Below are 24,270 nucleotides of genomic sequence, written 5' to 3' on the forward strand. Positions count from 1 at the left end.
TTCAGTAGAACACAAATGAAGATGTTTAACTCCAACCGTTGCTCGTATAATGCATGTCAATGGGGTGTTTTCTATGAGAGCCACTATAAGAGTTAAAAAACTCTTAAACCCTGTGGCTCATGGCAACACATTGATTAAGACACAAAACGATTGGTTTCTGCGAGAAACCGAACAGTATTTGTGTCCTTTTTAACCTCATATCAGACGAATCTAATAGTATTCCCAATGCCATTACTTCCTGGCGCGATCATAGATATATAGATTCTTCATTAGTGCCTGCGTGGATCAGTCGAATGAGGCATCTATGTAAATATATACCTATGATTGCGCCGGGTTTTTGACCTTACTTGACGGAAGTAATGGCATTGGGAATCCTAGAAGAGATTCGTCTGATATAAGGTAAAAAAAAGAACTGAAATACTGTTTGGTTTCTCGCTGAAACCGATCGTTTCGTGTCTTAAGACATCAATGTATCATCATGAGCCGCAGGGTTTAATATGGATTCATATGTCTGTGTGTTTTTTACTCTCATAGTGACTCTCATAGAAATGCATTATACAAGCAATGGTTGAAGTAAAAATATTCTACTGAAGAAACAAACACACCTACATCTTGCATGGCCTTGGGGTAAGCAGATAAATATCACATTTTCATTTTGGGGGGAACTATCCCTTTAAGAGATAGGCCTATAGTGAGAATTTAGCTAGGCTAAGTTTGAGGGCAATTTCAGCTAGCATTAAGCTATGTAGCCTTGCTACTTGGCAACTGGTACCTGATCCTTGACAGTTTTTCAATGCTAGGAAACTTTTTTTTTTTATTGTATTAATAATAAAACATTTGGGCAACTGGCAATCACCTTTTTGAGTGCCGCTCTCTAACACAAACAGCACAGACACTGTTTCAGTTCGCTCCAGCTACCGTGAGATGACACCACCTCTTGGCTCAGCTTCCTAACTCTGCATTGAGATATAAAACATGCCATTTGGTTTAGATTTTGAGCCAAATTCATCTACGGATGAATAGAGCAACAAGCCAGGAGCTGCTGCCCTTGGGTAGGATGTAAACACGGACGACAAATAGGGAAGACGGATGAGGCTACGCCTTCCCAGGGGACAAAACTGTTATACGGCAATACTGTATGATAATGGCTGGGCTCTGGGGTCCGGCTCCAGTGGCCTTGGTGAGAAATCTAATATAGAAGCTTTTCAAATACACATTATACTATCATGCTTTCTCTGACTTTCAGCACCAGGGGGTGGCAAGACATGCGTTTGGCACACAGGGGGTCTTCGCGTTAACTAAAGACTTCATTAAAGTGCCATGAGGCTCAAATGTCAGCACTTGGTAGGTATAATAGCTTTGGACAGAAATGCAGACGTCGCACAAGTATCATCTCAGAGAAGGACGTCATTTAGATGTGATAAGCTTAAGCTCACAACATGGGACAGAGGTTTGGCTCAAAGCAAAACTTAAATATGCAAAGTGTTGTAGTTTTACTTACCTGCTCCCCATCTTTCCGAACGGGAACTGCATCCACCGCTGCAAGAAAAGAGAGAGACAGAAAGAAAGAGAGATAAGGGAATAGGCATGTGGCTTATGCAACCTTTACCGAATAAGCTAAGTCAAACTGACAGCTCCTCGCTATATTTTCTGCTGACATTCACACAAAGACCTAAAATTAGATTAATTATCCATCCAAAACCGCCAGCACTCTGTGGAGAAGTAGATTTGTTGCATCATTCTTTTATATCGCATCGTTCCTATAAGATGGTAAAAACATTTAGTGATTGCGCTGCGTGATGCTATTATGCAAATTATTAGGAACTGTATTTAAAGAATAGGCTTCCGGTTCGATTTAGGATGAGCCCTTAAACAAGCATTTATTTTATTTTGTATTCTAGATTCCTTTAAATTTGCACTTCAGCATCATTTTGATTATGAAATATGTTGACGGTGTGTGTGTTTACAATGACTCATTCGAAATGACAAACCAGAAATGACACGTAACCCAGTTTGCACTAGCATTTTGAATGATGCGCCTGAAAACAATCACCCTGTAACATTAGAGTCTGCATAAACACATACAATTGCAGCATAATGACAGTGTTTTTAAGACAAAGCAATAAATGGAGCCGACCAGCAACCATAAATACACGCGGGTTATCATGTACACTGACTGTACGAATTTAAATGGTGTTTTTTTGTGTTTCGACTTGTTTTGAGAAAAATCCTCTTTAGTGGGAGTAAGATATGCTTGCAAAGAGAGCTATATGACTGTACAAGAGAAGATGAAGCCCTTACAGCGTATGCAGATGGTTTGGTTGCTAATTGCTAACTGCGGTGACATGATCCCTCATGTACAATAATCCAGATTCATCAATTAATTGTAGAACGAGGGTAAAACCTGGTGCATGCTGTGCAATATTGTTGCTTGTCAGATTGTCTGATATGAGCAGAATAAGGGTTTGAGTAAAGCTTGTGTGATTATGCCATCTGGAACAAATTTGGCCCATAGTTAAAATCAACATGACGGATGTCATTTTTAAATGTGGAAATTATGTGATTAGTACAATTATGAGTCATGCAAGCCCTAATTAAATAAATGTATATAATACACATTTTAAAACTGAATTGCATACCTGTTGCTTTCATAATGTCTCATTAAAAAATTTCGCATGACATATTTTTGTAAACAGTATCCCAAAGTTCAGAAATAAAAGGTTTTAAAAAAACTAAAAGATCCAACACTCAAAATTATTTGTTGAACTTACTTAAAAAAGAGGTGTAAAGTGGTTGCAACAACTATTGAGCGTTTTTTTTTTTTTTTTACAAATAACAATTTAGTTATATGAACAAAAGAAATTTCAAGTAAAGCTGACCAAATTTCTTTGATAAAAAATACACACTATTTGAATATGTCACTGTTACATAATATTTATATGTGCAGCTTACTTAATAATGTTGTTAAATTTATAAAAATATATTATGTAATGTACCGTAATCACATTTTTCAATTTAATTTACCTTTAAAACTTCTAAATAACAACAATTTTTAGAAATTAAATGCAAAAATAACTCATTGGACAAACTCAAATTTTATTGAGAGCAGGAATTCCATCTAACAAATTTGAGTGTCAGTGTCCACAGCCTAAACACAGGCATAACTCTTCTGCATATGGTAACCACAGAAACTCCTCAATGTCCGAAATAACTGAACATTAAACACTAACATAAACTAATAACATCTTTCTTTTTACTGAAAAACACATAAAATATCACTTTAATTCCGAAATTTACTCTCCTAACGCAGTCCCTTGCAAAGCATGCTGGGAACTACAGATCTACTGCCCAGTTAGTTATGTCAGCACAAATATTTCATGTAGTTTTAACACAAAATAATTAGGTAAACTTCAGGTTTAAATATATTAGGTTGATTAAACACAATTAAATTAAGTTTAAACAAATGTTTAAAATAAATGCATGACAAAATAAATATTTTTACGATTGTGGCCCAAATTGTGAACCTTGCAGAAATTCTGTGTGACAATCTTGACTGCATGTGCACATGTACACAATTATTACTGAACTGGACCCTGTGTAGCTGCCGTACACATGCTTCCCCCACCCCCAACCCTATTTCTCTCTCTCTTTCTCTCTCTCCCCTCTCTCTCTCTATTCAATTTAGTTCTATTTAATTCAGCTCAATATCAGTGAAATTGAGTTGAGCATTGGCTTTATTCATTGAACTCATTTACAACAGTCCTAAACCGCTGACGGAATAGAATAACAATATTGTGATGGGGTTAATCATATCAAAACAAATTGTTGGGCTATCTGCATCCTTTTTTTCCACTCCAGACTGATTCGGATCTCAGAATGCATTAATTGCATCCTGTGCATGTGTGTGTGAGCGTGTGTCTTTTAATTGCTGGTCTCTCTCTGTAAGTACAGCAGAGCCTTTGGGCCTCAGGGCCATTTCCTCAATCAACCTAACCCACTCTGGAGAGACGAATAGAGCCATGCAGAGCGGCGCAGCTCTGGAGGAGACCAATGAACCAGAGTGAAGAGTAAACAGAGAAAGACAGATAAAGTGAGTTAAGGTAAAGCAGATCTACTCATAATCAGTTAGAAAGGAGACAGTCGGACGGACGGACGGACGGACGGACGGACAGACAGACAGACAGACAGACAGACAGACAGACAGACAGACAGATAGATAGATAGATAGATAGATAGATAGATAGATAGATAGATAGATAGATAGATAGATAGATAGATAGATAGATTTACAGACAGACAGACAGACAGACAGACAGATAGATAGATAGATAGATAGATGGATGGATGGATGGATGGATGGATGGATGGATGGATGGATGGATGGATGGATGGATGGATGGATGGACGGACAGACAGACAGACAGACAGACAGACAGACAGACAGACAGACAGACAGACAGACAGATAGATAGATAGATAGATAGATAGATAGATAGATAGATAGATAGATAGATAGATAGATAGATAGATAGATAGATAGATAGATAGATAGATAGATAGATTTACAGATTTACAGATAGATTTACAGACAGACAGACAGACAGACAGACAGACAGACACACAGATAGATAGATAGATAGATAGATAGATAGATAGATAGATAGATAGATAGATAGATAGATAGATAGATAGATAGATAGATAGATTTACAGACAGACGGACGGACGGACGGACGGACGGACAGACAGACAGACAGACAGACAGATAGATAGATAGATAGATAGATAGATAGATAGATAGATAGATAGATAGATAGATAGATAGATAGATAGATAGATAGATAGACAGATTTACAGACAGACAGACAGACAGACAGACAGACGGATGGATGGATGGATGGATGGATGGATGGATGGATGGATGGATGGATGGATGGATGGATGGATGGATGGATGGATGGATGGATGGATGGATGGATGGATGGATGGATGGATGGATGGATAGATAGATAGATAGATAGATAGATAGATAGATAGATAGATAGATAGATAGATAGATAGATAGATTTACAGACAGACGGACGGACGGACGGACGGACAGACAGACAGACAGACAGACAGACAGATAGATAGATAGATAGATAGATAGATAGATAGATAGATAGATAGATAGATAGATAGATAGATAGACAGATTTACAGACAGACGGACGGACGGACGGACGGACGGACGGACGGACGGACGGACGGACGGACGGACGGACGGACGGACGGACGGACGGACGGACGGACGGACGGACGGACGGACGGACGGACGGACGGACGGACGGACGGACGGACGGACGGACGGACGGACGGACGGACGGACGGACGGACGGACGGACGGACGGACGGACGGATGGATGGATGGATAGATAGATAGATAGATAGATAGATAGATAGATTTACAGACAGACAGACAGACAGATAGATAGATAGATAGATAGATAGATAGATAGATTTACAGACAGACAGACAGACAGATAGATAGATAGATAGATAGATAGATAGATGGATGGATGGATGGATGGATGGACGGACGGACGGACGGACGGACGGACGGACGGACGGACGGACGGACGGACGGACGGACGGACGGACGGACGGACGGACGGACGGACGGACGGACGGACGGACGGACGGACGGACGGACGGACGGACGGACGGACGGACGGACGGACGGACGGACGGACGGACGGACAGACAGACAGACAGACAGACAGACAGACAGACAGACAGACAGACAGACAGATAGATAGATAGATAGATAGATAGATAGATAGATAGATAGATAGATAGATAGATAGATAGATAGACAGACAGACAGACAGACAGACAGACAGACACAGACAGACAGACAGACAGACAGACAGACAGACAGACAGATAGATAGATAGATAGATAGATAGATAGATAGATAGATAGATAGATAGATTTACAGACAGACAGACAGACAGACAGACAGATAGATAGATAGATAGATAGATAGATAGATAGATAGATAGATAGATAGATAGATAGATAGATAGATAGATAGATAGATAGATAGATAGATAGATAGATAGATAGATAGATAGATAGATAGATAGATAGATAGATAGATAGATATGAATCCCTGCACATCCCAGCTGTCAGAACCCATAACTTTCAAACTGTCTATTCCACCATGATGTTGTTACGGACAAAACACTTCCACTCATGCAGGAAAACACATTGAGAAAATCCCAAGAGACATGAAGGATAAGCCATCACATCCAAGGTCGCCATGCGCCACATGGCCGCTGCTGTTTACTCTGCCCATCTACATTTATGTCTGAATCTGACACTGGGCATTATGAGAGCCGGAGCTTCAGGGGAAAGGAAAGCGAGAGCGAGAGAGACGGAGAAAGAGGCAGTCAGACGAGATAAACAAATATGCATGTGACGAGGATAAAGGCTAAAGTCAATGCACACTGAACGATGAGGAACAGTAAGGAAGATTCCTAGACACCTGGCATAAGCCTGACGGTATCACGGAGAGAAGCAGCAGAAGATCTGCATTGCCAAGAACCAGATGGAGGAACAACTGGACCATGGACAATCTGGCTTGACAGATCTCAAGACCCAGGGAACGTCTTTGAGATTTTATTCTACAGCCAAAGGTAGAGTGAAGAAGTAGGAGAGAGGGAAGGAAAAGGGACAAATAAAGGAATGCAAGCTGGAACTCTGACACACGGTGACGCTCACAGTGACTCTGATTAGGAACGAAGTCCAAGAGGCTGACTCACCTCCAGTACTGAGCCAAAAACACACGGAGAGGGGGGAGGGAAACGAAAGACAGAGACAAAGAGGATGAGAGAAAGACCAAGACACTGAATGAAGAGGGAATGCTATGCAATACAGTATAGCAAAGGTGGTCTGAGTGAGTGGCATCTCAAATGTCTTGAAGGGCATTTGTATGATCATATCATTAGAAGTGAAGTGACCAGTGTAAATACCTCTAAAGCGCAAAAAACTGAACTTGGGTGAAATAACCGGGATGGTAATGGATAGATAAGGAGTATGAGAAATAGAAACCCAAGGAAAATTCAATTAACACATCACTTTACAATCAGTTACAATAAAATGAACAGCAGCAATTACTCAATAATGATACAATAATGAGTCAGCTAAATATTAAAGTAGGACAAAGTCTGGTTTGAGAATGCAAAACTGCATAATGAATTTAGGCAAAAAATTATTGAAAATATATGTCAGCATACCTTATAACTCTATATGTTTCTAAGTTTCTTTACAATAATCCGGCCATAAGTAAAATTATCTAAATTAATTGAGGGGAGGGGGGACTTAATTTGCGAGGTGGGGCCTCCATGGATCAGACTTGTTTGTTCAGCACATCCCACAGATGCCCGATTGGATTGAGCTCTGATTAATTTGGAGGCCAAGTCAACACCTCAAACTCCTTGTGCTCCTTAAACTATTCCTAATTTTTAGTTTTGTGGCAGGGTGCATTATCCTGCTGAAAGAGGCCACAGCCACCAGGGAATACTGTCGCTTGAAAGGGTGTACATGGTCTGCAACAATGCTTTGGCAGGTGGTACGTGTTAAAGTAACATCCACATGGATGGCAGGACCCGAGGTTTCCCAACAGAAGTTTGCTCAAAGCATCACACTGCCTCCACCGGCTTGCCTTCTTCCCATACCATGTATCCTGGTGCAATGTGTTTCCCAGGTAAGCAACACACACACACCCGGCCATCCATGTGATGTAAAAGAAAATGTAATTTATCATACCAGGCCACCTTCTTCTATTGCTCCATGGTCCAGTTCTGATGTTCATGTGTTGCGCTTTTGGCGGTGGACAGGAGTCAGCATGGTCACCCTGACTGGTCTGCGGCTATATGCAACAAACTGCGATGCACTGTGTATTCTGACACCTTTCTATCAGAACCAGTATTAACTTCTTGAGCAATTTAAGCTACAGCTTGTCTGTGTGATCAGACCACACAAGCCAGCCTTTGCTCCCCACGTGCATCAATGAGCCCTGGCCGCCCATGACCCTGTCGCCGGTTCACTACTGTTCCTTCCTTAGACCACTTTTGATAGATACTGACCACTGTAGACGGGAACAGCCCACAAGAGCTGCAGTTCGCTCTTACCCAGTCGTCTAGTTATCACAATTTGGCCCTTGTCAAATTCGTTCTAATCCTTACACTTGCCCATTTTTCCTGCTTCTAACACATCAACTTTGAGGACAAGAATGTTCACTTGATGCCTAATATATCCCATCCACTACCAGGTGCTGTGATGAAGTGATAATCAGTGCTATTCACGTCATAATGTTATGCCTGATCGGTGTACGTGTGTGTGATTTATCTATAAGTTGTGATGCCAGTTGGGTAATATTTTAAACTTTAGCAACATTTTTCTGTTACAAACTACGTTATAGAAGAGCGAGAGAAAGAACTAGAGAATGTTTTATTCCATTTCATTAAGGAATTGACTTGTGAGGCTGAACTTCTCTTCACTTGGGACTTAAAACTCACCTCTATATGATCGGTTTATGGAGTGACCTTCAACCTAATATTAATGGAAATATGTAAAAGAAGCAATTGCTTCTACTGTCTCAAATTTAGTTTCAAGGAACAGACAGATGAAACTGGATGTCAGTGGCTTAAAATAAGGAAAGTCAAGGGACACCAGTAGAAAAAAACTAAAAGGATCCCGAGGATGGACAGCACTGGATGAGAAGTGATAACACTTTTTGTAGTACTGTTCCATCATTACTCTTTTGCTTCTGTGTAATTATTCATTAATGCAATATTATAATTCTAGTAACTGCCATTAACTAACATAAAACTATGATGAACCAATCAGTAAGTACTGATGCTCAGTTGAATGAGGTAGTTCACTATTTGCTAATCAATAACTACTTTTTTTCATACCTCCCGTTGGACTACTAAGAACTACTGTATACAGGTTCATTATTAATATGAATAATGTATGGTTAATTCTAAAGTGAAGCTCATGGTAACTTAATATCTCAAGTCATACCAAATTTGGATCAGTATTCTTAAGTAAACAGCAGGATAATTCTAACCTGACAAGCCAGACCCACATCAAGATGTTTGGTCCGGAATCTCACCATAGACAGGGCTCAATCCGAGGGGCGGGATAAACGGTTGTCTTTCAAACTCCCTCTGCACGCGATAGGATAGCGCTAAGCCAACCAGAGCAACGTGAAGCAGAGCTAGTTGATAGATTAAACATCCACTGTATCCGGTCGGCAAAACTCAGAACACATCTTCCCTTGGTTTCAGTGCCGTTCTTTGTTCTTTTCTCAAAGAAAAGCTGAACTCCAAGTCTTCCAGAGTCGTGGCCAAAGCTTTTTTGAAAGACCGCCGTTCACCAGCTTCTGTATTTACTAGAAGCACGCAATCGCAACTCTGCCGTCATTATGTTAAGCCCTCCCACCGACTCTATACACGATGTGATTGGCCTGACCAGAGTTTGGTTTTTCCAGCTCAGAAGTGTATTGAGAGTTACTAGACTACATTCTTGGCAAATTAGATTTGCTGGTGCTAGGGTGCGTCTAGATTTCTAGGCTATAACTCCCTATAACTAAACTCATTGTAAGCTTTTGAGGTTTTTAGAATGTTTTAGAGAATAATTGCATCTGGATTTGGTTAGGTAACACTTGAGTCATTACAAGTGCGTAACCATCAGTGTTAGGTGTAATTAAGTCAGTAATCACCTGTAATTTAATAACTTTTCCTTTGTAAAAGTAAAGTAAGGGATACAGTTACTTTGATTTAATTGCATTAAATGCTGTATATAGACTATAGAACAATTCTATATATGCCTTAAACAATAGTGGACTTAACATCAAAATTCATTGTAAAAAAAATATTGTCGGTTTAACTTTTTAAAAAAAGTAAGTTACCTGGTTGCCTTTTGAGTTCATTTTGAGTTCATTGAAATTGAAAATTTGAGTTAATACAATGAAGGAGAAACTCTTTATAACTCTATTTTATATCATCTGAACAGCATCAGTTATCTAAATTGATTTAAAAATAAATAAATTGAAAAGATAAAAAGTTGTGATGATGAATCATAAAAATATTTTTTTTTACAGTTTTTAATGTTAAAATATATGTCTTTCATTTGGTTCAAGAATATATATATATAATTTCATGTCTATCCTTGTAACTGGTTGAGGTTGATATTGAATTGAGATTGCAATTATGTATTACCTTTTAGAGAGAGTAATTAGTCTAATTACACTCTGTTGAAGATGTAATCAATTACATTCTTAGAGTAACTTACAATGCCTCTTAACAGTATCTTAATAATCCAACACAGGTTTCCATGATGTTCACTTTAGAATATTGTCCCAAGTAAGCAATAATTCCTTTAGAAAGATGTAATAACACTTGAGTCATTACTATCCAAAACCAATCAAAAGCTTAAAATTAGGAAGTTATTGTGCTTTTCACTTTAGAATAATGTTCCAAATAATTTGTAATTACTCATTACTCATTTGTTCCTATTCTTCACAGTATTCTACAGTGTTACCGAAGTGATAAGTAGTACGTATTCATCAGAAGACATTTGAGAACTTCCTGTCTGTCACTTCCTATGCCTCAATCACCTTCTTTCTCTGCCTCCCTCCTTCTCTGCCTCCCTCTCTCTCTCTCTCTCTCTCTCTCTCTCTCTCTCTCTCTCTCTCTCTCTCTCTCTCTCTCTCTCTCTCTCTCTCTCTCTCTCTCTCTCTCTCTCTCTCTCTCTCTCTCTCTCTCTCTCTCTCTCTCTCTCTCTCTCTCTCTCTCTCTCTCTCTCTCTCTCTCTGATTCCTCCTAAACCTTTCAATCATACTGAGCCAGTCACCTTGGACCGTGTCTGTCACCACGCAAGCTGGATCATGCAATCACATGCAAACGGCACACACACGCAGGAGCATGAGATTGCGTTTGTGTGTGTGTGAGAGACAGAAAGGAGAGAGACCATCTGTATGTCAGCTTGTCTGTCCCTCTTTCAGAGCTTGAAATCAAATCAATACAAAGAGGTATCCCTGAGTAACGCAATAGCCCATAACAGAACAAACACGTACAGAGAGCGACCCAGTGCAAACATCGGCATTAGTGCCAGGAGCTGAGCCATCCACCTGATGCCCTCCCAAACACACCCACACAACATTTCTCACCCACAATCCTGTGACAAACAAATACATGCGTTGTTTTGTTTATATGTACATTTATTCATACCTTTATCCAAAGCGACTTTTAAAAAGCACAAGCATAAGAATTCAATAGTCAACCAGAACACTACACAGCCAGACAGGAACAGAAAAAAGGAGGGAGAAGGGTTTTTTATTACACACAAGTGTGTGGTTGCACTTTTTAAGCTTTCCAACACACACTTCCCAGAATTTATTGCCTTTTATACTCACCCCTGAGACATCTACTTGGGACTGATCTATAAGGTCAGATCATTCATCATTCAGCTATACAACAATACTGTTACACTGCTCTGCAAAATTTGATTTTGATTGGTCAGTCACAATATAACGGCAAGTAACTGTGACATCTAATATATATAATAATACATATCAATATATTTCATATAAAGATGTACACTGAAAAAAATATTTTTAAAAATAAGTTAATTGAAATTTGAAAAAATTTGAGTTGATACAATGAACATTTTTTGAGAATCGACAATATTTATTAAAATCTTATTAATTGATTTTGTAAGCATATTGGGTAATGTTTCTATTTATTAAACCAATTTCCTTCATTGTATCAACTCAAATGTTTAATTTCTATAAACTCAATTTTAGGGCAACCAGGTTACTTACTTTTTTAAGTTAAACCAACAATATTTTTACAGTGTGTGCATGAAATATAACGAAAAACAGGCAAGACCATCACCATTATTTTTTTTACAGATAATATTCAAGTCTAATATATTCAAGCCTCATCCCTTACCTGTTATAAAAACATATACTAGCTTAATCCATGATAATATGTTAATGCTGACCCTCGCTGCTGAAGTACAGAAGAGTATAATTGAAGCAAATTCACAGTGAATATGTTTGACAACCTGTCTAACATAACTTTAATGAGGAAAGCCTGTCAAGTGTCATTTCATGCTTGTTTACCGAAATCTGCAAGAGGGCATTTCTAATTTAATACTTTGATTAGTAAATTGCAATTTGCCCTTTATTATATTTCACCAGATTCTGGTATTTCAGTTGTTAGCCCCTAACTGTTAGGGGTTAACACAGTAGTGCCCTTTAAAGTCTGTGTATGATTCATGACACCTTACTGTAAGAGGAACAGTAGCGATGTTAGTGGTTTTATACAGGACTCCAATTAAAAAAATCCAAACCTGATATAAAAAGTTTGTAAGTATAAAACAAATGCAATGCATTTTACTGTTGGCACTGAATCTCTAAAGGATTTGTGATGATTAATGTAGACAAAGAATGTTCCTATTTCTGGCTGTAGCAACAATTTGCTCTGTGAGCTCATGAAGTCAAGAATAACAACAAAAAGAAAAATCGATAACAGGGCCTTGGTTGAGCCATTAAAAGCGTCAGTGCAACACGTCAACAGCACATAAATTTCCTGAGCTTACATGAAAAGTGTTCACTCAAAATAAGAGGGTGCACAACCGCAGGCCCATATCAGGCACTTGACCCATATTATTTAGCATGCATCTTGTCCTCTCTCCTCTCCTTTTCGGTCACTGTAAAGTAGACTCTATTTATAGCCAAACACACTAAATATGCCATCCACGCTCCTCTCCACAGCACATCTTAGATAGCCAGCTAAATGCAGTGCCACAACTTGAAAAAATAAGCATTTCTATAAGAAGTGATTAGATTTAGTTCTGTCAAGAGGCTATAAATACAGGCTTCCCTAATTACCCAATAAGTCCCGCTCTGACACTTTCTGCAATAGCTTCTTATGTGAAAGAAACCTAGACTCTGTGTTCCTATGACATCACAGCTCAATGACAATCAAAGGTCAAATACAGCAGCATTTCTTTTTTTATCACACCATCAGCTGCCTGTGTTTGTTTTGATACTGCGCCCTCATCCTAATGGGCGTACAACATCGTAAAACACGTTAAAGTGGAACAATTCTGTGTCCTCTCTCTGGGGTAGTTTGCCGTCTCACGGTTACAACAGAATATTAATCGCACCAAAGCATCTGCAATTTGTCATCGACGGCTGTGTTAGCGCGTAACCGTTTGGCGGGAACAGGTGCCCACCGGTGTCGTTGACTTTGCAGAATTTGACCTACATGTGAGGCGCATCCAGCTCCGCGTCACACCTGATCGCTTTTTGCGCGTGAGCGTGTAGACCATGCACCTCTGATCCTAAAAAACACCCTCTCCTGTTAACCTCTTCGGGCAACGCACACGCATGCACGAGCGTACGCGCTCAAACCTGTGAACTGCTGCTGTTTTCACACAAACGGCCCCTGATGTGACCTTAGAACGGTGTCAGATGTGGCGTACGTTCTGGATACGCTTCAGAAATTCCACTTCAGATCTTTAAAACCGCCGGGTGAACAGCACCTACCACATGCGGGCAGACACATACGGATATCAATTCCAGACGCACTAACGGCTCTCTAAAGCAGACGGCTCAATCCCTGCTTCCCACGAGCAGCGTGCCGAATCACTGTCAAAGCCTGGAGGACAAATGGCCTTTAACCAAAAGGTTTCCATAGAAACACACGTTTTCCCCGAGAGGGGGGGATGCGTACGAGCGGAGCGTCGCCTATCGCTCCTCTACCCCTAGCTGGTTTCCTTTGAACCTGGAAAAGAAAGGCAATCAAAACAGAGAGGGTCTTACTGATGGTGCGGGAGCCGATACAGCCCATGGTGTCTCAGCGAGGGCCGGTTTGTGAACGAGGAACGAGAGCCACCCTCTCAGCAGACATTCTCTCCTTTGCTTTCTCTCTCACTCCTCTTCTTCTTCTCCACGTCTCTGACTCTCCCCTCCTGTCTCTGTAAGGCTGTATGCGAGTGTGTGTGTGTGTGCCTCCAACACGCTCTCGCCGTCATCCACCCACCCTCCCTCTCTCCCTCCTTGCCTCACTGCAACCCCCTCAATACTCTCTGGTGAGCTGAGATATCAGAGTTAGTCAGTCACTAAGTCAGTGTGTCTGTGAATCGGGGGAGGGATCGGCGTGAAATCTCTCACCGGCCACTTATGGTCCCTTAAATCCCTTTGTAATCAATACAAATGGTTGTAGCATCAAACAAGCTGACAGTGACATTGAGAAATGTCAATGACAACAAGAGGAAAGAGCGTTGATCAGAAGTTGCCCGCAATTCCCTGGAGTTCCTGAGAGACTGAGAGGATCAATATCTTGGCTAATCGTACGGGGCATCTCTTTTCTTTGGTTCTCTCCATTATAATTTGACAATGCGGCGCATCTGTCTCCCCACCCAACTCTGCCGCCCCTCCCTTGCTCCATTTTTTTCCTGTTGCGCTTCCACTCTCCAAAGCATGCACAAACGTCTAGTTATCTCTCGATACCTCAGACTCCCTCCTTTCTCACTCCTCACGCTCAAACTGAAGAGTTTCGTACATCTATGTAAAACCAGTTCATCATGATCGCTTGTCATGTCCGGTGTGTCTGGGGAGATCCGTAACCTTGAATATACCCGCACACATGCACACAAGCTGTCCGGACTGTACATGCGCACTCTCCCTGCCTCAAGCAAGCAAGGATCCTTCCTTTGGCAATTTTTTTTTTTTTTTTTTACAAAACAAATTCTTTCTCTGCTTTCAGCCAGCACTGCCGAAAGAAGATCCTTTGAAGAGGAATGGAGAGGGCTAACCCAGGAGGTGTGCTTTGAATCATATTAGGGAGCATGAGGCTGTGCAGCTTGAATTAGTATTCAGGAGGAGGAGGAGAGAAAGAGAGCAAGAGTGATGAGGAGTGGAAAGAAGGGATGACAGGAATGGGAGGAGAAAAAGAACGGATGAAGTATGTGTGCGTAGGGTAATATTACAGGGAGCTGTTCAGACAGATGCCGAAGTTGACTGCTTTTACGCTTCAAATATGTGTGTTGAAATGTACTACAATTCTCTAGGTATTTCATTTTTCACTTGGTGTTATCATGTTTTAAATCAAATCTATGAATGTGTTTTCTTTAAACTTTTAATTGAAGGCATTTTCTAACCTCATAAACTTACACTTTAAAACAAATATACCGTTTTTTCTATAGGGAGAGATCGGGGTAAGCTGTGACATTCACAGCCAAAAAACTGCCATGTGACCATATATTTATTTATATTTAATAATTTGACATATATTTAGCAAATGACAAATATGTCACACGTCATAATGTAATTCTGTAATTAAATTCTAGACCCAGGAAAATATGTCCACAACTCAAACACTTGCAATCATTATCATTCTCTATAGAGGACAGCTGATTTGGTTCATGCTGTATCAGTAGCCAATGAGCTTACTCAACCTTTATAAAATGTATTTAAAAATCAAGGAACAGTGTTGACAATACATTTCTGTGCTACTCAATGGTTTTGTGTGAGGTGCGCACAATTTCTGTGTGATGTGCAAGCTATGTGTGTGTGCATTACACTGCAGCACGTGTAAACCCTCCTGTTCAAACCGCCCACTCCAAGCTGGACTCAAACCAGGATCCAACGGCATGAGAGTCGGACGCTCTAACAAGGAGGCTAAAGGCTGCAACCTCTAGCATCAGTCGCAAGAGCGCCTTTTGAGGACAGAGGAGTGAGGTTTACTTGCACAGTGACTACTAACTGGTCTCTGTTACACTCACCCACTTAAACCTCACTTCCATCCGGGTCATGGCACCAATATAACCCCTTCTGTTCGAACCACCCACTCCAAGCGGGACTCGAAACCTGGTCTGCTGGCATGAGAGTTGGACGCTCTAACAAGGAGGCTAAAGGCTGCAACCTCTAGCGTCAGTTGCTAGAGCATCTCTTGAGGACAGAGGAGTGAGGTTTACTTGCACAGCGACTACTAACTATCCTCTGTTACACTCACCCACTTAAACCTCACTTCCATCCAGGTCACGGCACCAATGTAACCCCTCCTGTTTGAACCACCCACTCCAAACAGGACTCGAATCCTGGTCCGCTGGCATGAGAGTTGGACGCTCTAACAATGAGGCTAAAGGCTGCAACCTCTTGAGGACAGAGGTTTACACGCACAGTGACTACTAACTGGCCTCTGTTACATGCACTTTAGTTTAGAATGGCGATTAACTTCCGTGTACAATAAACTTGCATTCTACCGATCAAAATTGAGCATCCATGGTATAATCAAACATGTCCTGTGGAGAGTTCTCTATGTATTTATTTGTCATTTTTAACTGCTAAAAACAGAGCCTACGTGTCAGGAAATGGCTTATACTGTTGTGCCCTCAACAGGCCATCAGCGACTTGTCGACATCAAGCTTAAAGCGTCATACCAGAGCATTAAAGTCGACTAGTCGGTGCAACCCCTAGTATAGATCTGTTATAGGTCATTTATGTACACTATTGTACAGCAGCAGCATGTCTGTCTTGCTCACAGCAGCATGTTGTGTATGTATTGGCAGTTGCAAGTCCAATACGCGCCGACACAAAGGCTGTGTCAGAAATCACATACTCTCTTGAGTAGGCACTTATTTTGAATCAGAAATTATTTTACGACCCCTAAAAAAGTATGTTCTATATAGTATGAAATTGAATGTAAACTGTACATACTACGTTCATCATGCTGTCATTATCATGTGACCTACCAGCATCCGTTACATCGCGTCACTGCCATTCACAAATCCTCACCCGTGGCCTCATAGGATAGTAAATCCTTTTGCACACTTAACCTTATCCATCTTATGCACACTTCAGAATCTCTCCGGAAGTAGTAGGTCATCCGGGTACTTTTTGTCAGAGTCAGAGTAGGGTCAGAGTATACTCTTAGAAGAAAAGGTTCTATATAGAACCTTAAAAGGTTCTATCGGCGCTACGTAGTTGGAACCCCTAAAAGGTTCACTGCAAAAAATGCTTTTCTTACTTAGTATTTTTGTCTTGTTTCTAGTCCAAACATTATTAAAACAAGAAGTATTTACTAGACAAGCAAAAGTAATTGTCTTATTTTGGGGGGGAAATAACTCAAAATGAAGAGTTTTTTCTTTGATAAGAAATGCATTTTTTGTTTATTTTTTGCAATGTTCTATATAGAACCCTTTTTAAGTGCCAAAAGGGTTCTTTCTTGTCATTATAGAACCCTTTTAGCATAAAAGGGTCTTGGGAGTATACTCAACTATACTTCTATATATAACCTTTTACGGGTTCCAAATACGTAGCGCTGATAGAACCTTTTGTTCTAGCTACTGTGAATTCAGACATACTTCCTTTGTCACATACAGTTTTTTTTTTGCCTACTATATAGTAGGGAAGTATGCGATTTTGGATGGAGCCAAACAAAAATTATTTCACAAACATGTAAAATAAGGTTTTATCTCTACCTCATTTCTTCATGCCCACAGGACAACTTAAGCAAAAAGCTTACTCCTCTCTCTTCCTAAATAGCGAACTCTACGATCATTTAGCAACAAACTTTGTTAGCAAGTTGATTTAACACAGGTCAACATACTCAATGCAATTGTCAGACAGTCAAAACCGCTTCATAAAATCAAAAACCCAGTGTCAATATATGCACCATATAAATGGCTCAACTTTCCCTAACTCAAAAATGAGGAGGCGTATACCTGACATGAGGGAGATAAATAGAGAGGAAGAGGGAGGGAGAAGGCTCATCCTGACATCACAAAACCAACATTGGGACACCATATCATCATTTATTTATGCGCCCGACAGCCTGCCTGAAGTTACAGGAGGCTCTCTCAAAGGGTGAGTCATCTTTTTCTCACTCTCGCTCATTCTCCCTCCCTTTCTCATTTTTAAAGCAGCGACTAACATCAAATTCACTTTGAGGCTGGGACTTTCTATGTCTCTCTTCACTATTTTATTTGTGTCTGTATCAAATCATCATACTGTATATTCACCATATATAAAATAAAAGTTGAATGCTGTCATTTAGCTTAACATTATTGTTGCAGGCTTTTTTGCTACAATACATTCTTGCCATATACTGTCATTTTAATTAACTATAAATAGCATGTACTGACCTCTGAATGTTCTATTGATGGCATGATGATGGGGTAAAATGCTCTTAACAATCCCCATAGCAAACTGCAGTACGGCAACTGCAAATCCGATTTCTTCTCTCTACATTTGCACAGTGTGAGCACATCAGCCCTGCGCTATGCCGACAAAGGTCTAATTCAGACAGAGAGCCAGGCTCCGGCCCAGATCTGCTGCCCTTGGCCACGATCAATAACTCCATGTTAGACCAAAGTAATTCAGCAGGGTTTTATTCACTCTGAACTTTTCTCTGGCCCACAGAGAATGTGAATCACCCTGAGCTCACAGCCCTGTCACTATACCTGTGTAAGGGTTATATAGTTTACTTGATCTACAAATGGGTTTGCCTCCTGGCTAAATGTACGGCTACATGCATGTGCCCTAAAACACCTGTTTGGCTGAATCACAGAAAGTCACAGTCTTTTCAAAATATATGATGACTTTTACAGTCTCCTTTTATTTTCTACTTTTAAAATGTTCTACTGTTATTTATATGTAGAAGGTAGGGCAAGAAATCATCTCTCTCTTTTTTTCTCAATCCATGCATGCATGTCAGCATATATAACTTAATACACTCAACGGCACACCTTGCTAGAACGCGGTTGGAGCTCCTTTTGCCTTCAGAACTGCTTTAACTCTTCTTGGCATATAGATTTCAACAAGGTGCTGGAAACATTCCTCAGAGATTTCGGTCCATATTGACATCATATTGACAGCATAAGTTGCTGCAGAATTTTTGGCTGCACATCAACGATGCAAATCTCCCATTAAACTACTTCCTTTTGGGTTGAGATCTAGTGACTGTGCAGGTCATTTGAGTATAGTGAACTCATTGTCATGCTCAAGAAACCAGTTTGTGATGATTTGAGCTTTGTGACATGGCACATTATCATGTTGGAAGTAGCCTTTAGAAGATTGGTACACTGTGATCATAAAGGATAGACATGGTCAGCAACAATACTCAGGTATAGGCTGTGACATTCAAATGATGCTCATCCCCTGGATACAAGGCAGGATGGATCCATGCTTTCATGTTATGTCAAAGTTCTGACTCTAGCATCTAAATGAACAGAAATCTGACAGACTTATCAGACCAGGCAACATTTTTTCAATCTTCTAGTGTCCAAGTTTGGTGAGCCTGTGCGCGTTATAGCCACAGTTTCCTGTTTTTTAGCTGACAGGAGTGACACCTGATTTGTCTTTTGCTGCTGTAGCCCATCTGCTTCAAGGTTTGACGTGATGTACTTTAAGAGATGCTCTTCTGCAGATCTCGGTTTGGTTATTTGAGTTACCGTTGTCTTTCTATCAGCTCAAACTAGTATGGTCATTCTCCTCTTACTTCTGGCATCAACAAGGCATTTTTCGGACCGTTCTCTGCGAACCCTAGAAATGGTTGAAAATGCAGTAAAAAATCCAAGTAGATCAGCAGTTTCTGAAATACTCAGACCAGCCTGTCTGGTACAAACAATAATCCCATGTTCAAAGTCACTTAAAATCACCTTTTCCCCATTGTGGTGCTTAGTTTGAACTTCAGCAGCTCATCTTGTCAGTGTCTACATGTGTAAATGCCTTGAGTTGCATTAACAAGCAATTGAACAGGTGTACCTAATAAAGAGGCTGGTGAGTGTATAATATACACCGATCAGGCATTATAACCACTGACAGTGGAAAAACACTGATTATGAACTCTTCATCACGGCACCAGTTAGTGGGTGGGATATATTAGGCAGCAAATGAACATGTTGGGCAAGTGTAAGGAATTTGACAAGGGACAAACTATAACGGCTAGATGACTGGGTCAGAGCATCTCCAAAACTGCGGCTTTTGTGGGGTGTTCCGTTGTCTGCAGTGGTCAGCATCTATCAAAAGTGGTCTAAGGAGGGAACAGTGACAGGGTCATGGGTGGCCAAGGCTCTTTGATGCACGTGAGGAGCGAAGCCTTGCCCGTGTAGCCACAAAGCAAAAATGGTTTAGGAAGGAATGCTTTGAGGAGCACAACAAGTTTGAGGTGTTGACTTGGCGTCCAAATCCAATAGATCTCAATCCAATTGAAGATCTGTGGGATGCGCTGAACAAACAAGTCTGATCCATCGAGGCTCCATCTCGCTTACAGGACTTAAAGAATCTGCTGTTAACATCTTGGTGCCACAGCACACTGCGTCTAGTGGAGTCCATGTCTCGACGGGTAAAGGCATTTTTGATAGCAAAAATGGGGCCAACACAATATTAGGATCAGTGTAGTATAATATAATACATACCTGCTGGTAATACTTACCAGAACAATTTAGCTCATGATTAACTTGTATCTTTGGATCTTAATTTGCCAACTCAAGAGGGTAAGAAACATTCACAATACAAAGTATTTCTCGTAACCAATGTTTCATGTCCCCTGATAGTCTCAAGCAGTAATAACAGTGAAAATCAAGTCACTCAAATAGTATGATGGCATGCTACCCTAAATGAGCGCCATGGGCATTGTGATTATTACTCTGTCTAGGAAAGAGTGCTTGTCTTCTCCCTTCTTAATTTGCTCAAGGGAGCATAAATGCTTATTAGCATTGCCACAGTAATTTCTCCTTGAGGGAGACCACTGACAACACTCGCTAAACAGAGAGTCCTCCCTTAATACTTCATATGATATGTGGGTGTTAGCCAGGCAAAATTATACCAGTCACAGCTAGAGGAAACATTGTAGCTGCTTTATCTGAACCGACATTTCTTCTGTGCCAACCTAAAAAAAAGTTCAAAGAAATCAGTATGCAAATAACAGCGTCTTAATTGTACTTTGCAAGTGATAATCTCGCTAGATCTTAATTACGGTTCATCTACTTCTATTTTAGAAAATTTGATTTAACAGCACAGCTAATTCTCAGTGGTTCACAGTCCTGAAAATATATGCAAATACAAGGCCATGCAATTTTAACATAAAAAGGAAGCCTGTTTAGACATGCACCTCGATTGGGAAAGCAGCAAAAAATATGATATTTTGTCTGTCATGTAGGCTGATATATTGTGCCAGTTCTTGCTTAACTGAGATTGAGTATATCCTCTCCTGCACAACACAATCTCAAATCTTAACTGCTGTGTGTATTGTAGTCTCGCTGTCACCTTCACTTCTGTTATGTGTTTATTGGGATAATTACTGTACTGGGAGAGTCTGGCTACATAATGACACACCCTGAAGCTCAATCTCCAGGTTCTCTCGTTAAACAGTTAGAAGATTATTGACTATTGCCCTCTTCTGGTGAAAACTACAGACTACATGCCAGGAAAAGCTATTATCCAGCTACAGTAGATGATGCTGGTAAGGTCATGAACAACACTAAAACAATCTGATTTATGATTCGGGCCCTATGATGAGAGGGAACCATTACAATTCGGTCGTCCTGAGTTCATGAGCCCAGTCATTTTTTTTACACTTTTGATATACTCTATAGTCTTAAAGGCCTGTGTTCAGATTAGAATATTAGCATACTGCTTTCTAAATATATGCAGTATAGATATACTGCATACATTTTTTTTGAAGTAGCCTAGAATATTAACTATTCAACTATATTATGTTGTCTTCTGAACAAAGTTGGGGAAATATGAAGAACAATGTGCAGTTACTTTTAGATTGTAAAATATTTAGATAAGGCATTTGAGTTTGTGCAGGATTTGTTTTTTGAGGGGGAAAAAAGCTGTTTATTTTTTAGATGGCCCCCTGAAAAATTGAATAACTGATGCCAGAAAAAAGCAGCAGTAAAAGAGATTTATATGAAAGGTTAATTAATTATTTTGAACAGGTATACAAATTGTATAATTTAATTGGCCATATTTTAATTAAAGATCTGAATAGCAACACTTTAAACTGAATGGTTTCACTCAGCTAGCCTATAGGTTTTAATGAATGTCAAATTAATCTAACTCATGGAACTGCTGAATAATAATTGCTGAATTACAATAAATATTAGATACAAAAATAATAGCAACATACCATTCTGTGCCAATTCAGGTTCGGGGCATCTTACCCCCAATACTCTAATTTTATCTTTGTACGCAGGGCCGTTTCTAGCCTTTCTGGCACCCTAGGCAAGATTCATATGTTGCACCCCCCCACCCCTTTTTTTTTTTTTTTTTACTATAATTTATAAAGCAAAAATGACTTCCTTATTTCATGGGCATATTGTACATGCATTAATCGAATAATGTAGCTAGGTTTATTATCACTGCGATCACAGATGTTGGGGGGGTTCGGGGGCATCCTCCCCCGAGAACATTTTGATTTCTATGATCTACATATGTGATTTTTAAGATGTTCTGAAGGCCAAAAAATTAGATAACAATAGCTTGAAAACCATGCTATTCTGGCTCCATAGCGCAGCTGGGGATTGAAGAACACACAGACACAAAGACTAAAAGACGGGACGAAGCCGAAGCCGAAGCCTCGCGCCAGTTTCATATGTTTTAAAGGTTAATTCACATTTTTTTAGGGGGGGCTGAGGCATAAGTTCATAAAAAAAAGGGCCTAGTGACGCCTATGGCTTATGACAGTATTAGCCTACTTGATCAATTTAAACAGCTATCTCTGATGTAATGTTTTTTTTAATTCAATTTAACTATGCTATAATGTTCTGCACCTGAAAATAGCATGGTGTGTGGTCCGTCCAGTACTAATATTCAGTGTAATGTTTTGCTCAACGTTATGATAGAGACCAGCTTAGTAGAGAGCAAGTAACCAATACATAGTTTAACATACCTGTATATTTCGCATTGTTTTTTATATTTCCTCTTTTTTCTTTTTACGATATTGAGCCCCTGATGGCTTTAACCTTTTCATGATGATGAAACTAAAGCACGCTGTAACGAGTAGAAATATAGTGTGGCCCCTTTAAGAGTTGCGCGCGCTCCCTGCAAACGAAGTCTGCATTTTGTGTATGTGCGCACTGAGTCTTGAACTCCAATGTGTGGGGATTATTTTCTGTTTTCTGTTGCTCACAGTCAGTTATTTTGTTTTATTAAGTAATGCTGTGGACGGAAAGGGAGTTTGTGATGAGAGTTCAGCGGGGAATAAAGTGCGATCTGTTTGATGTTAATCGCCTCCGTGTTTGCATCCACTCCAGTTACATATCCACATTTTTCACTCGGACACAAGCGTTACAACGCCACGGATGACGACGTTCCCTTCCGCCCTCTATATGATCTCATTTTATTACAGCAGCCACTATCACCATGGTGACTTTACTCCAATAATTGCAACTAATCATAATGCCTTGAAATAGCAAAAGTACGAAATATTAATAATAAAATATATATGAAATAGCTAAAAAAAATATTGTTGGGGCGGGGGCTCACTGGCGCCCCCCAGCTGTTGGCGCCCTAGGCGACCGCCTAGTTTGCCTATGCCTAGAAACGGCACTGTTTGTACGTCAGAATAAACACTTTTTTTCTTTTCTTTTTTTACAAATGTTAACATGTCTTCAAATTATTCATTAACAAAAAGACACAAAAGCCTTTAATAAATCAAGGGATTACTCTTAATTTTTGGGGCATTTAATTACAGTTACTTTTGATGTAATTGCATTAAATTATGAATAGAACAATTCTATAGAGGCCTAAAACTAATGTTAAAATGTATGTTTTTAATGTAAGCATATAACTAATTTATTTATAAATGTATGCAATTTTATATTATTTATTTGAAAGTATCAGAATAGCAGTTTCATGTCTATCCTTGTTTTGTTCAAATGGTTGAAGATATGTGATTTAGAAAGTACAGTTATCTAATTACACTGTAGAAGATGTAATTAGTAGCTATAAAAAAATGATTGTTGGTTTAACTTAAAAAAAGTAAGTTACCCGGTTGCCTTAAAGGGGTGGTTGCATGCGATTTCACTTTTTTAACTTTAGTCAGTGTGTAATGTTGCTGCTCGAGCATAAACAGTATCTGCAAAGTTACAGCGCTGAAAGTTCAATGCAAACGGAGATATTATCTTTTAAATTTTTGCTAGTTTATTGCCAACAAAAACAGCCAATTTGGACTACAATGAGCATCTTCTCGGGTTGG

The 24,270-nt window shown here is 39.9% G+C and overlaps 1 protein-coding gene across 6 annotated transcripts in view; it reads right to left on the reverse strand.

Moving 5' to 3' along the window:
• The window catches only part of fam131ba (family with sequence similarity 131 member Ba), a 38,395-nt gene extending 24,309 nt beyond the window's left edge, over positions 1 to 14,086 (reverse strand). For 2 of the 6 annotated variants that reach the window (XM_067426478.1, XM_067426475.1), the window contains exons 1-2: positions 13,884 to 14,086; positions 1,502 to 1,539 (exon numbers count right to left, since the gene is read on the reverse strand). In XM_067426478.1, the coding sequence (XP_067282579.1) occupies positions 1,502 to 1,539; positions 13,884 to 13,911 (66 nt within the window). In that variant the 5' untranslated portion in view covers positions 13,912 to 14,086. Of the gene's footprint in view, positions 1 to 1,501; positions 1,540 to 13,607; positions 13,626 to 13,883 lie in introns of those variants that run through there. The other 4 variants (XM_067426474.1, XM_067426476.1, XM_067426477.1 and 1 more) reach the window with 4 other exon arrangements.
• Between the last annotated feature and the right edge of the window lie 10,184 nt (positions 14,087 to 24,270).

The sequence above is a fragment of the Pseudorasbora parva genome, chromosome 19 (assembly GCF_024679245.1).
Source record: "Pseudorasbora parva isolate DD20220531a chromosome 19, ASM2467924v1, whole genome shotgun sequence".
NCBI lineage: Eukaryota > Metazoa > Chordata > Actinopteri > Cypriniformes > Gobionidae > Pseudorasbora > Pseudorasbora parva.